At 49.0% G+C, this 24,147-nt stretch overlaps 2 protein-coding genes across 2 annotated transcripts in view; one reads left to right on the forward strand and one right to left on the reverse strand.

Annotated features, from left to right (window-relative positions):
• MTTP (microsomal triglyceride transfer protein) overlaps positions 1-6,204 on the forward strand; it is a 28,924-nt gene extending 22,720 nt beyond the window's left edge. Inside the window, exons 16-18 of the mRNA XM_076336798.1 lie at positions 3,025-3,149; positions 3,483-3,653; positions 4,579-6,204. Coding sequence (XP_076192913.1) covers positions 3,025-3,149; positions 3,483-3,653; positions 4,579-4,747 — 465 coding nt within the window. The 3' untranslated portion in view covers positions 4,748-6,204. The remainder of the gene's footprint in view (positions 1-3,024; positions 3,150-3,482; positions 3,654-4,578) is intronic.
• Positions 6,205-11,010: 4,806 nt separating this feature from the next.
• C4H4orf54 (chromosome 4 C4orf54 homolog) lies at positions 11,011-23,656 on the reverse strand. The gene is made up of 3 exons (XM_076337540.1): positions 20,384-23,656; positions 19,298-19,948; positions 11,011-14,730 (listed from the first exon to the last, which is right to left on the reverse strand). Exons 1-2 carry the CDS (start codon positions 23,654-23,656, stop codon positions 19,307-19,309), a joined length of 3,915 nt encoding a protein of 1,304 aa, XP_076193655.1. The 3' UTR covers positions 11,011-14,730; positions 19,298-19,306.
• Positions 23,657-24,147: the final 491 nt, after the last annotated feature.

A 24,147-nucleotide genomic window follows, 5' to 3' on the forward strand; every position in this document is an offset into this window, starting at 1 on the left:
CTACCTCCACATTCCCTGGCCATGGGACAGCGCTTGCCCAGAACATAAGCCCCTTTACAAAGTCATACGGTAGCCAACCAAGGCAAACAGAGATTTATCTTCTTTCAAAGAAGAAATCCAGACATGGGAAACAGTGCTCATTCTATGATACCAAAACTCAGTGTGCCACAGCTGGCCGCAGCGCAATTTCAGAACAGGCAAAAAACAAACATAAGATACAGACAGCGCAGTTGAGATCAAACATCAAAAGGATGGCTTAGAAGCAAAGAGCGGAACTTAAAAATGGGGCAACTGAATTGTCAGAAAAGAACTTATGTAATATTTGAGTTGCAACTTCTGCATTGCTGCAGCCTGATTTTGAGAAAAGTGATTTTTAAATATTAGAAAAGTTCTGCTCCCTATTGCTGTTTATAAGGATCATTTTGCAGAGAAAGACCAAAACTGAGTTGGACTCAAAGTGCCGTCAAATCTACCAAATAACTGCCCCCCTGGAAAATAGCTTCCTTTCATTAACTTTACAACTGCGATAATCACAATAGGCACATTTTGGAGAGGTGATTTCCAAGTTAATAATATTGATTCTAAAGCTTACACTCCTGCCCACCATCTGTAACATCTTTTCTCACATAACTCCACAAACTGAAATCAGAGTATATTTTAGAGCCATTGACAGTTCTCACAGTGTTTTTTGAGGGCTAAGAATAACTGTCCAGAAGTTATAATTCCCTCTATAAAATAAACAGCTCTCATAAAACTGTTTTTGAGACTCCTAAGTCACCTGCATTAAAGTTCAGTAGTGTTAATATTTCTCCTAGGCAACACACCTGCCAGAAGCACAGAGAAATTAAATACTGTATTAATAGTTCAGAGAAACCATTTGAAAGCCAGACCCCAGTGCAAGATAACCAGTTCCCAAAGAAGTGCCTGTTTCAGCCATCTCTGCGTTGCATACAGTAGCACTGTCAGTGCAGCACATAAAGAAACTTTTTTTATTGAAACATAGCATGTTTCAGCATTTTAAATAGTAACAAACTACCGATTCTGATCTTTCGGATCACATTTTCCACTGCAAATGACACACAAAGCTTAAAATAGAAAGGGAAAGGAAAATACTGCTCCTGAGGAGGCTGGGTCCCTGTGATTTACACCTCCCATCAGCCTGGATTGGATTTGCACATGAGGCGAAGGACAGGGCTGAGCTCTAAATAAGGAAATAGATGAGCTAGTAAAACACAAGACAAGTAGTCCTTAGCGTCTCTGCTGGTTTCAGTGACAAAATTGACTTAATTCTAGGTAGCCTTTAAAGCCTTAAACTGTGCAGCCATTGCAAACCAAGCCTACTCTAATATTATTAGGTGCAATTTCACAATGCATCTAAAAATATCTGCTCCTCTGGTTCTGTGTACATGTCTCTGCCAGAATGTATATTGTTACCTCTTCGTTCATTAATAGCTACCCACCAATTCAGTCCCAATTAAAAGCAAAATAAAATAAAGTAAAACAAGCTTTATCTCCACACCTAAACAGACCGACAGGGAAAGTATTCCTTGCCCCATTGCAGTCAGTAGAAAAACTCCCTTTGATTTCAGAAAGACCACAATTCCAACCCATGATTTTTACTTGGGTGAAAATAAGAAATCAGAGCGCAATATGACCACGCTTGCTGGGGGCATGCTGCATTTATAAGCCACGCCAGCCCACTGCATTCTTACATGAACTCTCAAGCCCACTTCAGCAGCAACTGACTGCCAAGTTGGTTCTGCCAAGGAGATTGTTTCAGAGATTGTTTATTTACCCTAAAAGGTGAAGTAACCATATACAGCCACCATAATTATCCAAGTCCTCGATTACGGCAGGAAAACTTTAATGCTCTGAATAAAAACCTCCCCAAATGTTGCTCCTTGCTATAGGGATTAGGAAGCCAGACTGTCTCTACTTGCTTCTCTCTTAAATCTTGGGACAGCATTAGCTGGAACCACTGGGCTACTGAATAGCTAAGAAGAGAAGAGAGACTTTTAAGGTGCCTGGACATCAAAAAGGGGAAGGAAATTGGGTATTTACACATCCTACAAATGCCTGCAGCATTACAGGTGCTGAGAATACCACAGGCACAGAAACCCGGGAGAAGGGAGAAAACCAGCTAGGAGAGAGGAGAAAGTGTCCTGTACGCGAGGGACATGATCAAAATAAACTTTTCCCAAATTAATGGTTCTTTTAAAACAGTGAATTAATCCACTAGTTCTTAGGGAAGCAGGACAACTATATAAAGTGAGTTAGATTGCCAAGCTGAGTGAACCTTAAAATCTTGGCTGTGTGTCAAAACTTAAAAGTAATGAGCTGCCATGACCCTGAGCTATATTATCACTTCCGAAACAGACTCCACGTGATGCGTTTCCAGTCCAGCCGTAGAGGTTTCAAGAAGCCATGAGCACACCTGATGGTTGATGGAAAATGCATTAAATGCAAATTCACAGTGGCAATTAAGGAGCATTAGCTTATGGGTTTGGCCACCCAGCCACTGAAGACGTAATTCCTGCCATATTGTGAGTTTGGAGCCACTACACACTGCACGACTGCCTGCAGCACTTTGCATCCTACTGCCAGTACAGGGTTGCCTTCGGGTGTGCTGACAAAGTCACACTGCACTGCACCGTTGCTGCGGCTCCAGCGAGGAGTTTAATCTGACTTAGCTGGACTGCCAGCAGAGCCTCCGGGAGGCTTGCCTGGTAGCTCTTGGAGACAGAGTCCATGATATTCCTTGCAGCGATACTCCTTGCGGAAATTATGCCAGCTGGCACACAGGGGAGAGGGGAAGGATGCAAGGCACCTCGCCTTAGCTTCATCCCATTTTCTAGGGAGCGAGGTACATCAGGGGTGTTTTGTCCACCCTTTCAGAAAAGCCCTCTATTCCTTTTTGTTCCTGCAAAATGACAAGTGGTGTGATCGCAGTACAAAAGGGAGTAAGGAAACCAGAGGTCTGCGGTCAGTAACGGGGGGGTTACCTGTGCTTTCTGATGGTTCTAGGAGATTCAGCTGCAGTCCGGGCCAAGGGCCAGCACGGAGTTCCTGGGCAGCCTGGCCATCGACATCTCGGGAGGGATGGAGTTCAGCCTGTGGTACAGGGAATCCAAAACCAACGTCAAGAACCGGTGAGATACTCCCAGCACGCGTTATAGCTGTAGAGAGCTCAGGCTCCTGAGCCCTGGTAGTCTCAATGAGAAGAATTTAAATATAAAAGACCTTGCAGATGAGTTAAAATTAAATAACAGTTATGTGCACAGGAGAACATTCGTGCTTCTCTTTTCCTTTCTACCTGGGTAATACCAGTTCCCACTGGTCTCATCTGAATTTATATACCTTTACCTGAAGAACAGGCTCCTTTGAGGGCAGTTTTTATGTGTGGATGGTAGGGCTGTTTGCAATTTAATTTCCTCTTTCCTAATGTGTTTTGAATTAATTGTAATGCCTGAATTTATTTGCAGGGTAGCCATGTTCATAGCTGGTAACACCGAGGTGGATTCCTTCTTTGTAAAAACTGGTATGGAAACCACTTTGGAAGTAGAAACGACATTAGACTTCATCTCCACGGTGCAGTTTTCACAGTACCCATTTTTAGTCTGCATGCAGATGGACAGAGTCGAGTCTCCATTCAGGTAAGAACTAAGAGCACACAATTTCTGAGGCATCCTTCCAGCCAGCTGCTGAATCTGGAACTGTTGGTGTTCACAGCCACGAGAGATTAACAACAGAGGCCAAACTGCAGCCTAACGCAATCAGGTGCAGTGTAGGCTGTTATACACACCAACCTCTGCTATCCCGTACTTCCCTGTCCCTCACCCCTGAGATGCAGAAGGGACCTTTTTGAAGATCACAACTTGCTCTGAATGTGCACTTTAGTCCAATTTTCTAATCTGGTTTTGCAAGTAAACTAACTGAAGTGGCAGGACCCTGGTCCCCTCGCGTACAGTCAGTTCTGATGGTGATCTGAAACTTTGCCAGCAGTAGTTCTCTATTACACTGTTAAGAGAGGAAGTGCATAGCCACAAACTAGCTGAAGTGGAAAGTTTTCTTCATCATCTGCTATTTACTAGTGTCAACAAAAGTACCTGGTGTGTTAAGCTCTTGCAACCATCGTGTTCTACCATATTTTATTAAGGCACCAACTCTCCTGAAAGCTAAACAAGTGTGCAATAAGGTAAAAAAGATGCTTTCCAGTAACCAAAGAGTAGTAATTGCATTGCCATGTGAGAAGCTAGGTTTACCACTCCCTCCTAATCCCTATTTGCTAAGACTTAAGGGCGATAACGTTTGCAGAACCTGTGCCAGATTTCCATTCAGGCTTTTCTGATCCAAAAGATGGCAAGCCTGAGAGGAATTAAAGAACTCGAGGATCTCCAGGAAATCCTGAGAAAACAGTATCTGTTATTCTGCAGATACGAAACCATCTTCTGATTATACCTACACATTGTGGAAGTGTAATCTCGTCTGTATGTAAAGTGTTTATCTCTAGCCTCACCTACAGGGTACAGATTTTGCCTAAATTTGCTGATGCCAGACCACCATGTTGTGTCTTTACAGGCGTTATGTGACTAAGTATGAAAGTCTACCATCTGGCAGACGGTACACTGCAAGGAGAGGGAAAGCAGAACTGTTGGCAGGTAATGAATACCCTCTCCATCAAGAAAACTCCAACATGTGCAGGAAGGTTTTCGGCGCAAAGTCTGATTCCTCCAGCAACTGGTTTTGAAACGAGCACCCGAGCTTTTGCTTTCCTGAATCCCTGGCTCCCTCAATGACTTAGGCTTGTACGTACCGTACTAACTTGGAGCTTGATCTTGCACTACTGCAGTTAATGGGAAATTTGCCATTGATTTCAACAGGCCAGGATCAAACTCTCAGTGCGTGCACAGTGTTTACATATTAACCTATATTTAAGACTTTTGTAAAAAAAAAAAAGCTAAGGCAAATAAAGACCAATTTGGTGGTATTCCATGCACTCCCTTAAGGGTGGTGCCAGTTCTTTATTTTTACTTTTTTGTGCCAAAAGCAAAAACAATCCCTCATTTTTCTTTCTTGGGGAATACAGAAGTCCATGTTTTTGACATGCAGTGAGAACAATTATGATGTATAAAAAATGATTATTTATGAACATATTTTAAAGTATTTAGGTGTTTTAGGCCTATGACCAATCCTCATTCAAATATTCAAGTACAATTAACATCTAAATGGGACCATGAATTCCTGCTTACTCAGTATTGCCTGTTTACAAAAAAGCGGGTTTTATTTTACATGATTTTGAAGGATTTTCCCTTTTTTTCAGCAGTCAGAGCTTGATTATTATTATTATTTATCTTTTTGGGTTTTTTATTAGCTGCTATAGTTAAATACAATTGATTAAAAATGTGGGTAACATTTCCAGAAGTACTTACAGTTGCCTTAATTCTGTTCCCATTGAAATCAATGGTATAATTTCTGTACTTATCACCAGGAGCAGAGTTAAGCCAACAGTGGTTGCTCTTCAAGGTTGCCTCCCGAAAATTTGTGTCCCTGTGTGTAATTGAGGCAGGTGTATTTCAAAAAATGAGCACCCACTAAGGCAATTCTGAACTATGGTGAAGGAAAAGGTCCTGAAAGAAATCCATTTTGAATGCACAGTCTAGCAAAGCCTGTGCAGAGCCAGAACGTTTCCTTCTGGGTAAGTTAGGCTCATATTTCAATGTAAAAAAGTAATCACTACTCATACAAGTCCTCCAATTAAAATGACTTATACCTTTTTGCTCGTTCAAGCAGTGCCTTCATAGGAATTGTGTAAAAAAAAAACGTTTTACATTTACAACAGCATTGCAGATTAAGAAAGAATGTACCTCATCCCAGCTCAGCTGATCTCTGACGTGATCCATCTGATTTAATTTTTATAGGACAAGGTGGGTGAGTGCTGGTCACAAAAAAGTAAAATAAAAAGCCAGGAACAATTGTTTTTCAAAAAAACAAAACCAGGCAGGAAAAACTTATAGATTGTCATGAAAAAATAAAAGTATTACAAGAATAAAAAAAAATTTCCAAATTCTTTTGTGTTGTAAAAAACCAAGAGTGCAGAAATCTGCAAAAATCAAACTATTAACGGGATGAAACAGCCTGCTTGTTGTCTTTCCTGAAAATGCTGACACAATTCTAGTCAAAGCATAAATAAAACAGGTAAAAATACAGTGTGAAAAAATTGTTTTGTTTTCAGTCTTGGTTTTTGTCCGTTACCTTCTGGGTTGGGAAAGCCTCTCGGTAGTGTTGATAGAGGCAAGAGGAGCCATTTAATTCACCACCCCATAGGAACCCTAACGTAAGTTGGACACCCACTTGTCCTGGGCTCCCCCTCTAGTCAGGAGATGGAGGTATCTCCAGAGGGTGGTGTAGACCCCAAGCAGGATGCACCATGTGCTGGAGGTGCCTGCCCAAATCCTCTGCCCAAAGGAGAGGTAAGACCCAGGCGCCCCTCTTCAGCGTTGACACTTACCAGAAATGAGTTAAGGCCGGAGCGATACCAACACTGCTGGCACCACCCTGTAAAATAACATGGCCAGCGCTGCCAGCAAACCTGCTCCTGCTCCTCAGCCTTAAATGCTCTCTTCCACTTGTCTGCTGAAGATTTTATGCAACACCACATCCCCAGGCATTCCTCCTCCCTCAACGAGGGGCAGTTTCTCCTTCCTCCCTTCCAAGACTCCCCTCCTTCTCCTCAAACACAGTCCTCCTCCTTTCAGCAAGGCTCCCACAAAGCTGTCTCCTCCCCTCAATATCCACTCCCAAAGTCTGCACCCTCTATTTTGTAGACACTGTTTGATACCTCCACTACTGTTTTAGGAACTGAAACTGAAGACAAGCTTTTACATTTGTTATTACTACTCGATATTTGTGTTATAAAACAAAAATAAGATCAGAGCTAAGTATTCACGCACCTAGAAAGAGGCAGTCTCCTCCTGCAGTGATCTGACACTCTAAATAGAGAAGGTGGACAAAGAGCAGCATAGAGAAATAGCTATCATCACTATTTCACTTGTAGAGAATAGGGATATCAACAGATGATGACCTCAACCCCACATCCTAATTTGCGTCAACAGTCTGCCAGGCTTGCCCATGACTTCACAACCCAAAATCAGAATAAAAAGGTTCTAGATAATGCAATTTGTACCTGTTTGATCTGTGTCTGATATCAGCAATCCCACTGCAAGGCTTACCCCCCCTCAAATTTGTCCAACCTAAGAACCTGTCGAATGTGTGCCTGTAAAACAGGGCCCTTTGGCACATAAAAATAATGTAACATCAGTGCTCACTTTTAAAAAAGCCTAACATAAAATATTTTCTGATTACAAAAGATAATCTGACTATTGCCAAGTATCTGGCCAATGACACGAGGTTTGCTTCTCTTTCACATGAAATGCACAGGTCTGTTTAACATAAATACATCAAGTCTCCTAGAGATACTGACCTGTGTGTTTTGCTTTTTTATTTACTCGTCGAGCCCTGGCAGAGCTTGTTGAGGAAAATCACGTGCCCATCTGCGCTACTGAAACCTGGTCTTTCAGAATGGGACAATCAGCCTGTAAGGGCAATTTTTGGGCTTCCACAGCTTTGACAACATCCCTTGAAACTAAATCGAACAGAGCCTCTGAGGCCCACACTGCTCCTTCAGAAGCGATACGTGTCCTCGTGGATACCCCCTGGTATCGGAGCAATACACTTGCTTCTGAAGCTATCTGACCCTAACAGCTGGACATAATGGGGATTCCAGAAGGGGTTTAGTCAACAGCTGGGTAATGGAAGGCCACGGCTTCCTTACGCGGGCTCCATAGCTACGGAAACAACAAAACTGACAATCTTCTAAAAATAAGGTGAAATTAATACATCGCTTAAGCCTGCATTTGAAGTGAAAACACACTTAGGGTTACAAACAAAGCAAACAATATGAGCGCTTATCCAATCAGTGGGGGTTAATCACAAATACGCAGCATACATCTTTAACAATGGCTATTACGCGTACTTTTAAATAATCAGCGATGGTAGCAATTAAACAATAATTCATACATGAAGTTTAGAGAAGCAAACAAATGCTCGGTCCTTTCTAATCAGAAGCCACAGAAAGAACACTGCAACGATAATCCAGCTAAGTCCAAAAAGGAACCCACTTGCAAAAGAGATTTTGAAACTTTCCCCTTAAACTTCCAAGGAGTGCTGATTTTTAGACTATTTTTCATATACTCCAAAAAATATTTGAATTCCAGGATTCAGTTTCTCACTCCACTCCTAAACACATTCTGGTGCAGAAAGCACAGGGAAATATAAAGATCAATGGTTTGGAAGGCAGACCTCCTCACGAGGTTATGAATTAAGCCATCGGTGCGGTACAGGTTAGCAGATATGGGGACTAAACATCATTATTTTTTTAACACTTGACCATAAATAACTGCTGGTAAAATGCATTCTTTCCTACCAATAATGGATACCAACCAGAGCTGCACGGGTGTAAATCAGCATGATCTCAGAACAGCCTGCAATCACGCTGACAGTGTCTTCCTTTCCCTTTGTTAGTGGCAACAAGATCATAATTTTAATTATTTTACCTTTAATAAAATTAATTGATACTTGGTGAAAGGTGCTAGGGTTAACACACATGCAACAACTTGTAAAATACTTAGCCCAGATTTCCAATGAATACATGTTACTTACAAAGTCAACTCTGACTTATTGAGAGCACCTGGTAGAGAATTTGTCTAGCTACACAGCGTAGAAGGAACTGCAGTCCTTAAGTACGGATACATTTTAGGAGTTACAAGCCCATATAATGCATGCTGCAATTGTACCTTAGAACACAGGAGGATTTGTTAAAAGTAGCAAAACGAGCAGAAGTCCTGGTTGAGCAAGGTTTTTAACCACATTTTCAACTTGAACCGTGTGCCTTGTCCAGCAGAGGTCAATGGAAAGAGGGGCAGTGGCAGAGCTGGGCTGGCAGGCACTATTCTGCAGCGTCAGGTTCGAATTTGGTAACTAGATGATAGGTACCTCAAAAATTAAACAGCTGGATAGACGAGGGATACAGTTCGGGTTTGGCAAGCAAATTACTTTTCTCAATACTGACAATCCAAGGTGATAGCAATTGTAAAGTAGGTGCTTTAAAAAAAAATAAATTGTTTTATCCCGGATAGCTTGCTTAGATCTGACATCAAGGAATTATCTGCTTCTCATTTTGCATTGTTCCTGCTCCTCCTGGCAAAAAGTGCTGCATTTCTACCTTTTGGTCTCATCATTCCTACCAGCGATGTTTTAAAGACTATTTAGAAACTCTTACGATTTTCTCCACCAATCCTTGAGAATCCCAGAAATAGTTCACTTGATTTTTCAGATTACTTTAAGGCATCGTATGAAACTCTCACTTTAGTTTCAGTAGAGTTTTGTAGTGTAAGGCACATTGCTGTTGGACAAACACTGTCTGCAAGACTCGGCTCCCTAGGGAAAGGTTGAAGTTAATGCCTCTCAGCATATTTACTTTTGACCTCTCTTTTGTAGAGGTTTCAGCTTAAAAAGTCCATCTATCGTGAGAAACCAGCAGTGCTGTGAAGAGCTCGTTACAGACGTCCACTGAAATCAGGCTCCAGGAGCCCTTCCTGGAGAAAAGTAAAGGAGCGGTTCCCAAAATTTCCCGTTGACAACCCCAGGTCCCTTTTGCAATTTTGGACTCCTCTAGTTTGAACAAAGTGGTCTAAGGCCTTTCTCTCTGCTCTACACACCCACTATTAATTTGGTTCCATTCTGGTCATCCTTTGATCTCCTGCAGTCACCCAGCTTGCTCCTGCTGAGCTAAGCCTGTGCGGCTGCACTCTCCCCAGTTCATTCCCCCTTTTCCCAATTCTTCCTTTCAACATCTATTCTCATTCCTCTCTGAAGTCTTTTGGGTCTGCCAATTAATCCGTTTGTATCTCTGTATAGGAATCACTAACTATACACTGGCAGTGAAGTCACTGATGACATCTATCCTAAATGCAATGCTAAGGTCCAAATTTCAAAGAATCCAGAAAGAGAGAGAGAGAATGAGACAAACACCAAACCACTGTTTTACCAGTAAATTTGTGCTTCCAGCAAGGTAGGAAGACTGTGTAGCCACGTCTTGGAATGATACGGCAAATTCACAGTAGATGTCTTCATACTGTATTACTTGCAGATAAATAATGAGGTGGGAATCTCTTTTCCTTCAAGCATCTCGGGCACGTAACTAAAAGAAGATCATTATAATGTGCCCCTTACATACTGAAAACTGAGAAGTGAAAGTGTTCTTTTAAACTGCAAAACTAATCTTTTAGTTTTCAAGTCCATTTTGTGATTTTTCAGTGTTTGACTCGTGGTTTTTTTAAACATTTGGACTTGACTTAACATCAGAAAGCTACCTAATCTCCATTAGGGTAGAAGGAACACGTGAAAGCAGCAAAAGGTTTCTCCTAGCAATCATTCAAGCAATACTGCCAGCCACTAATAAAGTGATCCTATTTTTGACTGTATCACAATATTAGACACTGAAAATAACATAGAGAATGAGCAGAAAAAAGTCATTCACCCCACCAATTGCTCTCTCTGAACACATTACAACAGACAAAGATGCAGTTCTTTGGATACCCAAGCCCATATACCAGTCAAAGTCAGTCCACTGAAACTGGGGAGTTCTTTTTTCATTTAAGTTACATCTGGGGAAAAAAAATAATCCAAGAGAGTCAAACGACGCAATGCCCCCAACTTCCCTTTGTCCTAAGAGGGCAGAATAAACAGTGAGATCAGGTCAGAAAGGGGCTTACAACACTGGGACAAACTCGAGGAGACTCTGAGTGCAGGGTTTTGGGTCTGCTCTCCGGTGAAATCTTTTCTTCTTGTTACTGCTTACACGTTGAACCAAGTAATGTCTCTGTTATCACTTGTTCTGCACAACAGCGAAGGTAACTTCAGAAAAATATGACCAAGCAGGGAACTGCAGGCTTACTTGCAGTGTGTCTTTTACTGAAAAATACATTTTATTTATCATAACATTCAAAAAAAACCCCCAACATAATACAAATGCTAACTCATTCTGTTACAAACTTTGGTACTCAGCGGTTTCAGACAGTCCGTTCTCACGTGGTCGTGACGTACTGGAGCGTTCCCGACGTGCAACACGCTGCTAGTGCAATTCTCAGAGCGACTCTGCTGTCCTTCAATCCCAGGCTCACGGCATCCTGCAGTGGGATCACTTCGGGCTTCGGCTACGCACTTGCCACAGTGTCGTCTATGTTGAGAGCAGCTCAGAGAGTCCATTTTTCTCCAGTTACATATCTTCTTTTTTTTATTTTTTCCCCCCACAGGCAACAATCATCAACACAACGCGTTCACGGCATTTTCCCCTTTGCCTTATAGCCCACCGCTCTCTCATCAGACATATCACCCACATCCTCTTAACAATCATTATCCTTACTTCACATTTGCACTTTTAAATATCTTTACACTGATAACCCACCCCCTTAAAAAAGGGGGGAAAAAGAAAAGAGAAAAAAAAGGAAAAAGACCAGAAAAAGGGGAAAAAAAACCACAAGCATTTTTAAAGTAGTGTATGTGTTCTCAGGTAGCCACAAGTTAATGGTAATTTGTAAGCGTAAGGAATGACACTTTGGCCATCAACACTAGAGAGTAAAGGCAGCTTTGAATGCAGACAAGAAAAAAAAAAACAAACCAAAACCCACACAACCCATAAATACATTTTAAATCATTCATCAAGTGATTCACCAAGGATTAAATTTAACTGAGTGAAACCAACCCTGCTGCAAAAGACCAGAACAACGTTCGTGCATCACTCCAGTCCCGCTCAAACTTTTAATTGGATCCTGACCGAAAACGCGTGGATGTGGCTGGCTGGCTGTTGCAGACCCCGAACCCCGACGGCAGGGCTGGGGGGAACTTGAGTGGTGCACAGGATTTTGCCCTGCTTTGCACACGGGGTGAATTTCAGCTGTAACGTACTATGACTGCACCGTGAAACATACAATACTAGCAGCTTGTGAACCCTGACACGGAGGGCTTGACTCTAATCCAAGATATGTGGTTACACACCACCCCATCAGCTGGAGAAGTTCACCACTGGGTATACATGGAGGAGCACCATACTACCGGATTTTTTTCTGGTGACCTTTCATGGCGCTATCTGCTGGGTCTGGCTAGACTCAAGCCCAGAGCTCCGGTTTTATACATATAAAGTGAAGAACCCGAGACTCGGGTCTGCAAGGCACTCAGCGCTCTGGGCCAAGTTCAGCAAAGCGTTATGTTGATGGGTAAAAAAAAAAAAAAAAAAAAAAAGAGACTGCGCTTCCACTGAAGTCCCCAGGAATCCGCTTAGATATTTGACGTTAAAGATGCATGTGAAGGCTTTGCTGGACTGGGTCTGCGAAGCTCAGCTGCTTGCAAAACTGACCCCTTGATGCAAACACGGAGTCTCTTTAGTAACAGACAAAATTAAGCAAACACTGTTTGACATTAGAATTGACACATTCCACTGAAGAAATCTCCCCTGAGAAAATAAATAGCTGTTGGTATTGCCTCATTTCATTGCTTTCGTCTCCACAGGCAGTTAAAAAAAACCCTGCAAAATTTTCCTCCAACAAATACATGTTGAAATCCTGGGCACTTTGTTTTCTAGGCATTTTTTTTCCTTTCAAGTACACCGGGTGAAACTGTAAACCCTGAGTTTGTGTGTGCAAACCTGTATCTTGTAAACTGAAACGTGAAACTTCGCTCCAAGCACCGATATAGGAAAAGATAGGACAAAACATTTTTAAACATGGATGCTAGTATTATAATGTATGTACCATACACCTGTATGTCACAGTGGACGATCTACTCTGGTACCTGCACTGTCCTGCAGTCCGAAGTACTGTTTCGTTTAATACCAATACTCTAGTCGTAACGTCTACGGACTTATCAGTCATGAAAACGGTGAAGAAGCATCCATTTTCTTTAAGAGGCATTCAGCCCGAAAGCTTGTAACTGTAGATCGTACAACCGAAGAGCACGGGGATTAAGCTTACACGCTATATGCTCTAGCTGGGCACGCCAAGCTCTTTAAAAAGGGTTAGAAGAGCATTTTTTCATTGGATTTCCACAACGATGAAGATAAATGAGAAGATATATGTTAAATCACTCACTATGTGTATACTTGCAGTGCATTTCATCCTGAGGGTAATTTCAGTTTGTGCCTGTAAACAAATAAATTGCATTGAAATACAATCTCAAGTGTATCGTTAAAGACAGTTGTACCTGAGTTTTCTGCGTCTTGAGAGTTATTCATGGAAATGAAAAGCTGGGGCTTTCTTTAAGAACGGGAAACCCTGAAACTTCCTTAGCAGCAGGAAACCTTGAGAACAGGTGCAGGAAAATCCTGCCCGTGGGTAAATGCTTAAGTACAGACTTTTGGGTTTTGCATTTAGATTTTAGATTTCCAACCTGTTACCTCGAGAAAGCTTTATGCTAAACAATTTAGGCTTGATCTTACATTTACTGGCTTCCCAAAGTGCTTCACTGAACTGAAATTTTGGGCAGGGAACACACTGTCGTAGTTTAGTTTTACTGTCATGATAACAATTCTCTTTCACTGAGACAAACTGGTTGCTGGCAACAAAACCATCAGTTTAAGCAAAGTTTGACATATGGACATACATATCACTGCATTTTGAGTAATCTTATTTTATATTTTCTGGCTCAAAGGAGAGATATTTTCTTAGCAAATACAGATAGCGTGGATGTAGCCCTCAGATAAACCTGTCAAACAACAGCTAAGGAAATGACTACACATTATCGGGGCTGTAACATTAAAAAACTCCTCTCACGGGGGAATCACTAGGATTGTGTTTTCAGCAATGTTGCAATTTTAGGAAGAAAAGACTGCGGTCTTAAAGAAAAACAAATGCTGTCCTCTCCTTTAGAACTGGGGTCTAAAATTATTACATTCAATTTCTGGCTTTCCAGTATTTAAACACTGTCATCATTAAGGCAGCTTGCGATGTTTAAGGCAGTACAGAGGAGCAAATGAAAAACGAAAGCAATCAAATGTGTTTTCTGAAATTTACACAATCTGTTTTGAACCATGCCAAAAAATAAACACTAAAGATAATCTAAATACTACCGATCTCTCCATTTGCAATTCCAAGTGCAAAGTAGAGAGTACAAAATAGACATCTGATCACAAATCGTCACCAAAACCTATGGGGAAGACCCTCATTTACTGCAATGGGAGAGAGCTGAGGGCTCTTTTTTTTTTTAAAGGGTTGCAGGGCTGCACTGGATCATCACAACTTGTTCCAGGGACCTGGGCGCAGCTGTGCGTCGATCCACACTGGAACACTGCTGCATTTACACCCTGCGTTTTACAAACAGCTGTAGTGGCACCACTACCGCTAGCCACCAGCACAGAGGCAACGCCTAAGGCCTGCACATTGGCTTCAATACAAAAACAACTTTGCAGAAAATAATGCAGTAATTTAGTGTTGCTCGCATAATTAAATATATGCATACTCCAAAACTGGGGGGTATTTCGGAGAGAACAGGAAACTTACACACTTGTTTTGTATGATGAAGCAAAAAAATGAAAAAACTGTAGAAGCAGTTTTTAGGATGTATGTTTAGAGTTACGAAGTGTATTTCAGATTAAAGGAGCGTGATTCTTCTTCCTTATCCCTGTAAAACAAACAAACAAACATTAAAGCATCATTAATAAAAAGTAGATTCTTAGAGAGCTGCCACAACCAATTCTCAGAGAGCAATCTTCACTACTCCAGGGAAGTGCATAGTATCTCCTTCATTGTCACACTATTCTTGCTACTAATTTCCTAAGCTACTGCCAAGAATCAGACAATAGCACCCAACCTTTTAAACCGAGTCAGTGGTCAGGCAGCCTCATTTTTTGAGCAGAATCGATCCTTGCTGCTCGAGGTGTGAAACATGCGCTGCCTTACAACCCCACGGTTCCCCACGGACTGGTCCTGGGGAACCCCATGCACATAGGCAGGTAGAGGGCAAAGCGATCCATCCGGGATTTAAGCGATCCATCCGCGTAAGTTAAAGACCTGAGCACTTTACTTTCAAACACAGCATCCAGCACGGCGTACGTAAGCAAAAGTAAAACAACCTGTAATCACGTGCTCCAAGATTTGTGGAGTTAAGACTTAAATACTGGCCCAGGAAAGCATCCCGGGCAAGAAGAGTCATTAAGCTCACACTTAACTTTCATTGGTGTCAAGGTTAAGCACTACCTAAACGTTCCCTCAGTAGCTACAGATTTGAACACGAGCTTATGCTTATTTCCATTCGTAGACTGATTTACTAGATCAAATGCTGAAGCCCTTTTAGTTCTTGGAATATTCCTGTATTTCCCACTAAAATTGGACAGGTGCTTTACTAAATTCTCAGTGAAGGCATCAGCATAAGTAAATCCTACGTACTGCGTATGTCACTGTAAGTTGACTTTTTGACTTAATCATGTAGAATATATACTTTGCTGAATAGGGCACAACTAAAACAGAGTTTAAAAATATCAACTTATGAGCCTTTAAAAAAATCATTCGTATATGCTATCCACACAAAATTACTTTTTAATGGCAGGCATAGATTGTCTGATGGCAGGTAGGAAGAAACACTTACAACTGGTAAGTATACTTGCATATTTTGGTGACAGAACTGCTCACATTTGACTTAGCCTACTTTCACCACAAAAATAAATGTCCCATGTATTCCTGTAACTATAAGGTGGCTTCAGTTTAGGCACATGTTTGAACAGAGCAAGGAAAAATACCCCTCGAATATCGGCAGTACAATTTACCACAGTTACTTTCTACTTTGCTACATTTTCTCATTTATTTACCTAACGCAAGGCAGAAACTCCCCAGAGTATAACATGGGAATAGATACAAAAATTAAAAACACATTTTCAGTCATTCCGGCTGGGAATGAGTTCCCTTCGGGCAGTCCGCTCACTACAGGTTGGCGCTGTCTAGGTTCGGATGCAGGCAGATATGGCAAGTTTTCTAGAACTGAAAATTAGCATCATTCTTTTTCCGTATGAAGGAAAAAGAATGCAGCAGGCAAGAACTATGGTGCTAAAAGCTCACCAACTACTGTGAGTGAAGAAGAGGAGGGAGAAAAGTGACCTCATGATACCTCTCAGAAACATGTACATATTCTCTAGTATTTGCTGTATATCAAAAATTTAAGAATTGTTCAGAAATGGCAACTTGGATTTTGCCAGAATCCAAATTGATAGGATCCATTTTACCCCACCGATTAGGCAGAAGAGAGCACCAGCCACAGAAAGAAGTGCTGGAAGAGCAGCAGATGTGCGGAGGATCTGGTGCCAACAGCTCCACAGGCATCACTCCACCACCAAAGGTTCAAGTCAGCTCTGTCGCGGTGATCTCCAAGAGGTGACAGAGACCAAGATGGAGCAGTCCTTGACACGGTGACACGGTTTGTGAATAAAGATGTGAAAAAAATAAAGAAGGGAGGAAGATATTATGTGCAGTGCAGAAAGAAATACAGGAGTGGAAAGAAAGAGCACTCATTCAGCTTATTTTGGCTAGTAAAAAAAAGGGACCTGAAAGGACAGTATTTTATTCAAACCCCATGCTCACATGATGAAATCTGGCTGATTTAAAATCCATTTCAGGATCTACACAGCACTGCTGCAATCAAAAAAACCCTGATCTGATGTGAAAGCAATTGGAATGAAAAAAATGATCAACAGTTCACCCTCTGATTCATATGAAATTACACTCCTGTTCTTGTTAGAGGAAAAACACTACCCCAAGCAAACACACACACTTAATTAGGAAGAGAAAGACAAAAGAGATACAGGAAAAGAAGGGGAAACAAAAAAAAAGCAGATAATAAAAGAGACAAGAGGAGAAAAACATTATCCACAGGGACACGAAAGTTATGTAGGTGAATGGAAATGCTGAGTAGGTACAAGGACAGAACAGAATAACGGGAAAGGAGGCGGCGGCTGTAAATGCGATTCCCCTCTGGCATATACCTTATTTTCCACTGAGAGCTATATGAATAACCAAAGTCTGACGACAAGCTAAAATCCATCTTGCAGCACGCAGTTAAAATGCTTTGTTTCACTGACTTTCAGAACAGGTCAAGAAAAAAACCCCCACACGGCATCCATTATACACCAGCAGGACACCTACCTCAGCCGGTCTGAGACGGCAGGGAGGAGCATCCCTGTCTGTATTAGACAACGTGCATCTTGGCATCATTAATGGTAAAAGATGAAATGAAGTCTTCAAACTGCTGGATGACCTTCTGTAACGAGTACGAAAGTTTCTGCATCACCGATCTCTCGGGGCAGCCTTCACACCTGCCTCGCAATGGTAGAGCTCCGACATGATGCAAAGAAGCAGACCCTCGATGCAGTTATTAATGTCACCAATAAGAAAGAGCAATTTGCTGAGAGCATCATCCACGGCAGTGATGCACCAGGTATTGTAGGCAAGCTAGCTGCATGACAGGGCAGGATAACCCCCTGGGAAACGAGGGGCGAGTCACAGCAGGAAATATGATGGGTTTCACTTTTAAAGAGTGCAATAAGATCAAGAAGCTAGGGCTTTTCATTTAAGTAGTTGCTGTAAGATAGAAATGTCCTTTTCAAAAACAGTGAGTGTCTAAACTGAAGTCTCACAAATAACCGATTCCTTGTGCTAGCGGTCCGAATCTGGCCTATAGACCAAACGGAAAAATCAAATAGCTTTTGCCATTTTATCTAGATACTTGATCAAGACTTTGCTGACAAGATCGACCCAAGTAGCATGGCAGAACTCAACTTAAATTGCTACTTTGCCTGTCCTGAGTGACCCCGTAAGGGGCAATGAAAACAACTTAATTTACACCCAGGATAAAAGAATGGTATTTCGAAGATAAAATATTTACAAGCAGATAAGAAGTAAGCATATAAAGCATTTCAGTAAGGTTTCATTCAACAAATAATCTACTGCATTGTAGTAGATGATGCAAATTAAAAGAACTACGGATGCAAAAAAAGATAACCCAAACACTGGAAGAAAAAATTTACCCTCTAGCATGCGACCGAACAAAACTCAGTGCAAACTGGTGACAAACCCAAACCTCCGACTGTCACCGCTGTTTCTCTTTGCCTCTTGATATACACCAACAACAAACTCTCATGAGTCTTCAGTAAGCCACAAAAGACTTTGGTAGCTCTGCCCAGTACTGCACTTGATAAAGATGAGCTGTGTGTTTTAATGCAAGAGGAGCGACACCCATCCTGAAGGCACTTTCCTAATATTTCAGGTATTTTAAAACGAAACGTCATCGTTCCTTGGTTATTTTGCGCAAGACATCCTGCACCCTGGTTTCGACGCGTGCTGTACGCCCAGCCCCGTGCCGTCCTCCTTGCTCTGGACCAGATACTCAATGCTCCCACACACACATCCCCAGATTTGGAGGCCGGCCCTGGGTTACAGCCCTAGGTAACTGGACACTGGTGGGACTGCGGCGAGCCAAGCTCAGAGTAGCTGTGCGAAATCATTATTTGCAGCAGTGCCCACAGGCTCCACTGGAGCCCTCCTGCAGTGCAGGCAGCTGCAGGCGCCCCTGCCAGTAGCCCCATGGCACAGCGGAGCACACCAGGGTCTACCCCATGTATTCTGCTCCCGCGTCCTGCTAACAAGAAGGACCTAAAATAAGGGTTTGCCTCCATCAGACCCCTGCCCCAACTCTTCCCAAGGATGGGGAGAAGCAGGGGTGAGGGGCAGAGAGATGGGCGCTGTCCTCCCCTCGGGAGGAATCGGGACTGCGCTGCCGAGGCAGAGGGGTCGTTTCACGGCTTGCAAGGTGGGTCCGGACGAGGTGCCCAGCAGCACTCCCCTCACCGGGAGCAAGGGGACCCCACTGAGACGGGGCCCCCCAGCCGTGGGGCTGCGCAAATACAGGCTGCATGACGAGCAGCTACGGTGTGCTTCTACTGACACTGCCTCTAGGCCAAAAAAAAAGGGGGTATTTACCTGCTCCGAGGGATACCAAACTGCACCGAAGGGCGTGCATTACCTTTGCGTTTCTATCTTATGCCTGTATTTTAAGTCCCGGTGAGGCCCTGCCTGCGGCCCCTGGGCCCCTTACTTACCCCCCTCGAGGAGAAGCTGTGGCACAGCTCTCATATCGTGGGTAACCCGGTCGGCCCTTAACCCTCGCCGGTGACCGCCACGCCTAACAGCCTGCACCGACTCACCTGCGCTCTTCACTGGTGCTCCACCACGAAGCGCATGGTGGTGCCGTCGAAGGAGGGCGGCGCGACGATCCGTGGGCCGGTGGCTGGCGCTGTGATGCTGATGACCGGCTTCGCCTCGGCTGCCCCACGCCGTGGCGGAGGCGGGCCCTTGCTGGTAGCCACGTAGTAGGGGCTCTCGGCGAAAGCCGCCTCTGCCGCCGCCGGGCTGCCGGGCTCGGCCGGGGCGCTGGCATCGCTGCCCGGGTGGGATAGCGGGCGCGGCAGGGCGCCGGCAGGCAGCATGGCGGCGGCGGGCAGGAGGCCGGGGTACAGCATGTACGCGGCGCCGTAGGCTCCGGCGTTGAGGGCCAGGGGCGAGAGGGGCAGCGGGACGGGGGCGACGGCCGGCTGCTGGGGCACCGGCACCTCCACGTACTGCCCGGTCTCGGGGTCGAAGAGGCGCCGCTTGAGGGGCTGCTGCACCGGCGTGTCCACCAGGTAGTACTGCCCGGTGCTCACGTCCAGCAGCACCTTGCGCTGCGTCTGCGGGAAGGGCTCGGCCGCTGTCGCCGCGGCGGGCACGGAGGGCGAGAAGCAGAGCAGCGGCGGTGGCGCGGCGCCGGGCAGGGCGGCGAAGGGCAGCGGCGGGCGGTAGAGGGCGGCGGGCGGACCCTCGGCGGGCGGCGGGGCGGCGGCGGGGGGCTCCTCGGCGGGCGGGGGTGCGGGCGGGGGTCCGGGGCTGCCGGGGCGCTTGGCGGTGCCGAAGGGCTGCAGGCTGCACAGCGCCGCCGACACGGGGCTGGGGCGGCCGCCACCGCCGCCCGCCCCTGAGACAGGCACCGGGGAGGGGGGGGAGCCGCGCTCGGCGGCCGCCTTCAGCGGCAGGGCCAGGTAGTTCCCGCAGTCCGGGCCGCGCTCCGCATCGCCGCCGCCCGCAGGCAGCCGGGGGGAGCGCGGCGCCGCCTGGCCCCGCAGGCCGCCCTCGGAGGGGGGCTTGCCCGGCGCGGGGGCTCCGGCTCGTCCGGCTCCGCGGAGGGTGAGGAAGGCGCGGGGGGCGGCGGGGGGCTCGGCGCGGGGGGGCGGCGGGCCGCGCTGCCGCTGCCGGGCCAGGGTCTCGAAGGCGGCCGCCTTGGCCGAGACCTTGTCGGCGGCGTTGTTGGAGGGGCGGCGGGGCAGCCGCTCGCTGCCCGGCCCCTTGCCCGGCGGCTCCTCTACCTTATCCGGCGGAGGGGGGGGAGCGGCGGCGGCGGGGCTCGGCCGGGGCCCGGCGCCCCGCTCCTGGCTGGCGATGAGGGAGAGGACGTGGCTGTCGGTGATGGGCAGCGGGTCGCTCTTGCGCTTCCACTCGCGCTTGTTGAAGCTGTACAGCTCCTCCATGCTCCGCACTGCCGCCGTCAGCTTCTCCAGCGCGTTTTGCACCGGCGCCGCCTTGCCCTCCTCCCGCGGGTCCTCCTCCGGCCCCCGGCCCCTCTCGGCGGGCGGCGGCGGGGGCTGGTGCCGCCAGGGCGCGGCGGATTTGGAGACGATCTTCAGCACGGCCGGCTGGCGCAGGTCGCTCTTGTTGGGGGCGATGGTGGCCACCGGCAGCCTCCCCGACGTGCGGTGCACCAGGACGGTGCCCTCCGGGGGGCAGGCCGGCGCCTTGCCCACCGCCTTGGCCCCCGCCTCGGTGGGCTTGGTGCTGGCGTGGCCGACCGCCTGGCAGGTGATGACCACGGGGGAGAGGGACCTGGGGACGCCGGCGATGACCAGCTGCTGCCGGGGTTTCTGCTCCGGGCCGCCCTGGTCGGAGGCGATGCTGCCCTTGTCGCTGCTGTTGTCCCCCGAGTCGCAGCTGTAGGAGCTTTTGATGAGCTTCCGCACGTCCCGCACCTGGTGGAGGGGCCCCTGAGCTCTGTGCTTGCCGTCCCTCACGTCGCGCACCAGGAACTGCGGCACCTTGTCGGGGCCGTCGCCGGTCTTGGGCAGCTTGGGCTGCTGGCCCCTGCCCTCCTCCGGCGGCCGGCCCGCGATCTGCGGAGTCAGCAGCTGGGCGATGCTGAAGGCGGCGTCCCGGGGCTGCTGCAGGCTGCCCAGGCTGATCTTGATCTCGGGGGCTTTGGGCTTGGCGGCGAGGGGCGAGGAGGAGGCGGCGGCGGAGCACTTGGTCGCCCGCTTGCCGGGCTCCTCCCGGGGGCTGTGCTGGATGGCGGGGACGAACAAGCGGGACATCTTGGTGGACTTGCCGGCGGAGATCTCGCCCAGGTCGGCCCGCCAGTCGTGCCTAGGGGAGAGCTTCAGCTTGCCGACGGGCGCCCTCTCCTCCTTCCTTTCCGCCTCCCGCTCCTTCCAGGACCTGAAGGCGCTGTTCTGGCTGCGGAGGAAGGTGGCCTTGATGGCCTCCGAGGCGCTGCGCTTCACCTCGCACAGCTCCTCCGGCAGCGCTCGGTCCAGGCTGCGGCTCCCCTCGCGGGGCGTCGACGCCTTGGAGGCCGGCGATCGGCCACCGCCGCCCTCGCCCGCTTCCTCCGCCGTCGCCGCGGTGCAGTCCGAGCCGCCCTCCGAGTGCCGGGAGCTCTGCCGCTCCCGGCCGCCGCCGCCGGCGGGCTCCGGCTCCCGGCCGGCGCCCAGCCCGGTGTAGGAGGTGTCGGTGATCTCGCCCCGCTCCATCTTGAACTCGTGCTCCAGCTGCATCTTCTTGGAGATAACGTTTTTGAGGAGGCTGGAGGCGAACTTGGACTTCTTGCTGGACCCCCCCCCGCCGCCCGCCTCGGGGGGCGGCCCGGCCTCGGGGGGCGGCCCGGCCTCGGGGGCATCCCCGAGGTCCAGCAGGGTCACCACCCGGGAGCCCGCCCGCAGCCGCCGCGGCGCCTCGACGTGGGCGATCTCCCCGTCGAGCTTGCTGACCACGAACTCGAGGGCTTTGGTCTGCGACCGGCCGGAGCGCAGCAGGCTGGGCTCGGCTCTCGGCCCCAGGCTGCCGCACTTGAGGTCCAGGTAGGTGGACCAGCGGTTGATGCCCAGGGCATTGTCGGGGAGGGAGGCGGAGGAGGCGCGGGAGCCGGGGCGCAGGGTGTCGAAGTAGGGGTACGCCAGGCTGCGGAAAGCCCTGGCCGTCAGGTTTCGCACTTCTTTGTCGGCATCGTCCAGCTCGCTGACGGCGCTGGAGGCGCCGCTGGAGTGCTCCCCCGCCCTGGCGGCCCCGCACCGGGTCTGCAGCCGCGCGGGGACGGCGATGAATTTCTTCGCGTGGTCGCGGACCGCGTCCGGTTTTAAGCTCGCATTGCGTTCAGGAGCCGCGGGGACACGGAGGCTCATGTCGCCTTCATGCTTGGCAGCGTAAATAGTGTTTTGCTTTCCGCGCACGTTGCTAGACTCATTTATAGCCCGGGAAGCGGCTTTGATTGATAGGAGAAGCTGGGCGGCCGGGCTCCCGCCGGGGCGGCCGGGCTGCTTGGACCCGCTTTCCCCCGAGCTGACGCGCTTGTCCCCGCCGGGGGTGTCGTGTTCGGAGGTAAGGCTGACGATCTCGGTGCTGCTGGTGTTGTCGATGCTGTCCGTCTGGTTGTTGGGGTCGCTGGTGGTCGTGCTGAGGTAGCAGCTGTTCTCCTCCTCCTCTTCCTCCTCCGTCGGCGTGTCCCCCGGGGTCTCGTTGCTCCCGAAGGAGGCGTAGTCCACGAAGGAGTAGATCACGTTGTTGTCCTCGAAGTCCCAGCGGGCGGCCAGCCCCGCGTCGAAGTCCATGTCGTGGTCCACCTCGCTCAGCTGGATCTCCTGCGTGCTGATATAGTGCGCCTCGTCGCGGCGGCCGCCGGGGGGGGCCGCCTTGCGCCCCGCGTCCTCGTCCTCCTCGCTTTCGTAGCCGAAGGAGGAGGAGGAGGTTTTGCCCTCCGTCGACACCGGGTCGCCCATTGCGGGAAAACCGCCCGCCTTGGTCACCGGCGAAGGGCAGGAGGAGGAGGAGGACTCCGGGCAGCCCCCCGCCTCCCGCGGCCCGCCGCTCCCTGCCGCGCCCCCGGAGCCGGGGCCGGAGTCAGCGCCGCATCCCGCCGCAGCCGCCGCGCCCGGGGAAGGCGGGCGATCCCGCCCGCGGTCCGAGGATGCTGGCCCCCCGGCCCCGCCCGACGGCCCGCCGCTCGCCGAACCGCCAACATCCCCGGTCCCGCCGACTCCGCTTTCCGGTGCGGGACCGGCCGCTCGCTCCGCGCCGCCGGCCGGGGCCAGCTCGGGGGGCTGGCAGCCCTCCTCCGGCCCCCGCGGCGAGCCGCGGATCTCCACGTACGCCGCCGCCTCCTCCTCCTCCTCCTCCTCGATGGCCGCCTCCGGGCTCGGGCCCCGTCCCGCCGCCGCGCCCTCGGGGCCGGCTCGGGGGCCGGCGGGCGGCTGGCCGGGCGCGTCCATGCCGGGGCCGTCGGGGCGCGGCAGTGGCCCGAGGGGGCGGGCAGGCACGTGCCGGCAGGGACGGGCAGCGCTGCGGGGACGGGGGGGCAGCGGGCCGCCCACCCCCTGCCCTCCCCTTCCCTCCCTCCCTCCCTCCCTCCCCTCCTCCGCCCGGCGCGCCGGCTCCCGGCCCGGGAGGGCATCACCGCCGGGGGGCGGAGGGGTCGGGCCGGGCTCGGCTCCCCCCGCACCGCAGCCAGCCGCGGGACAGCGGAGGCCCGCTCGGTCACCGGGGGGAGGTGGCTGATCGCCCTGCGGGGGATCCCGGGACGGGCCCGGGTCGCTCCGGGTTTTTCCGAGATGGGCGTCACTTGGCCGGTCCCAGGCGCGGACTATACATAGAACCGGCGTCACTTGCGCCGGTTGAACAAAATCCGAATTTAAACGTCTGTGTTTGCCGGAATAAAGGCGCCCGGCCACCCCTTGGAAGGGGAGAGCCGCCCCTGCCCCCA

Source organism: Aptenodytes patagonicus, chromosome 4, assembly GCF_965638725.1.
Source record: "Aptenodytes patagonicus chromosome 4, bAptPat1.pri.cur, whole genome shotgun sequence".
NCBI lineage: Eukaryota > Metazoa > Chordata > Aves > Sphenisciformes > Spheniscidae > Aptenodytes > Aptenodytes patagonicus.

Coding starts and splice junctions, on each gene's coding strand:
- C4H4orf54 (XM_076337540.1), bottom strand. CDS start 23,656: ATGGACGCGCCCGGCCAGCCGCCCGCCGGCCCCCGAGCCGGCCCCGAG. Junction 19,949..20,383: donor CGGCCGCCTTCGAGACCCTG/GCCCGGCAGCGG, acceptor CCGCCCGCCGAG/GGTCCGCCCGCCGCCCTCTA.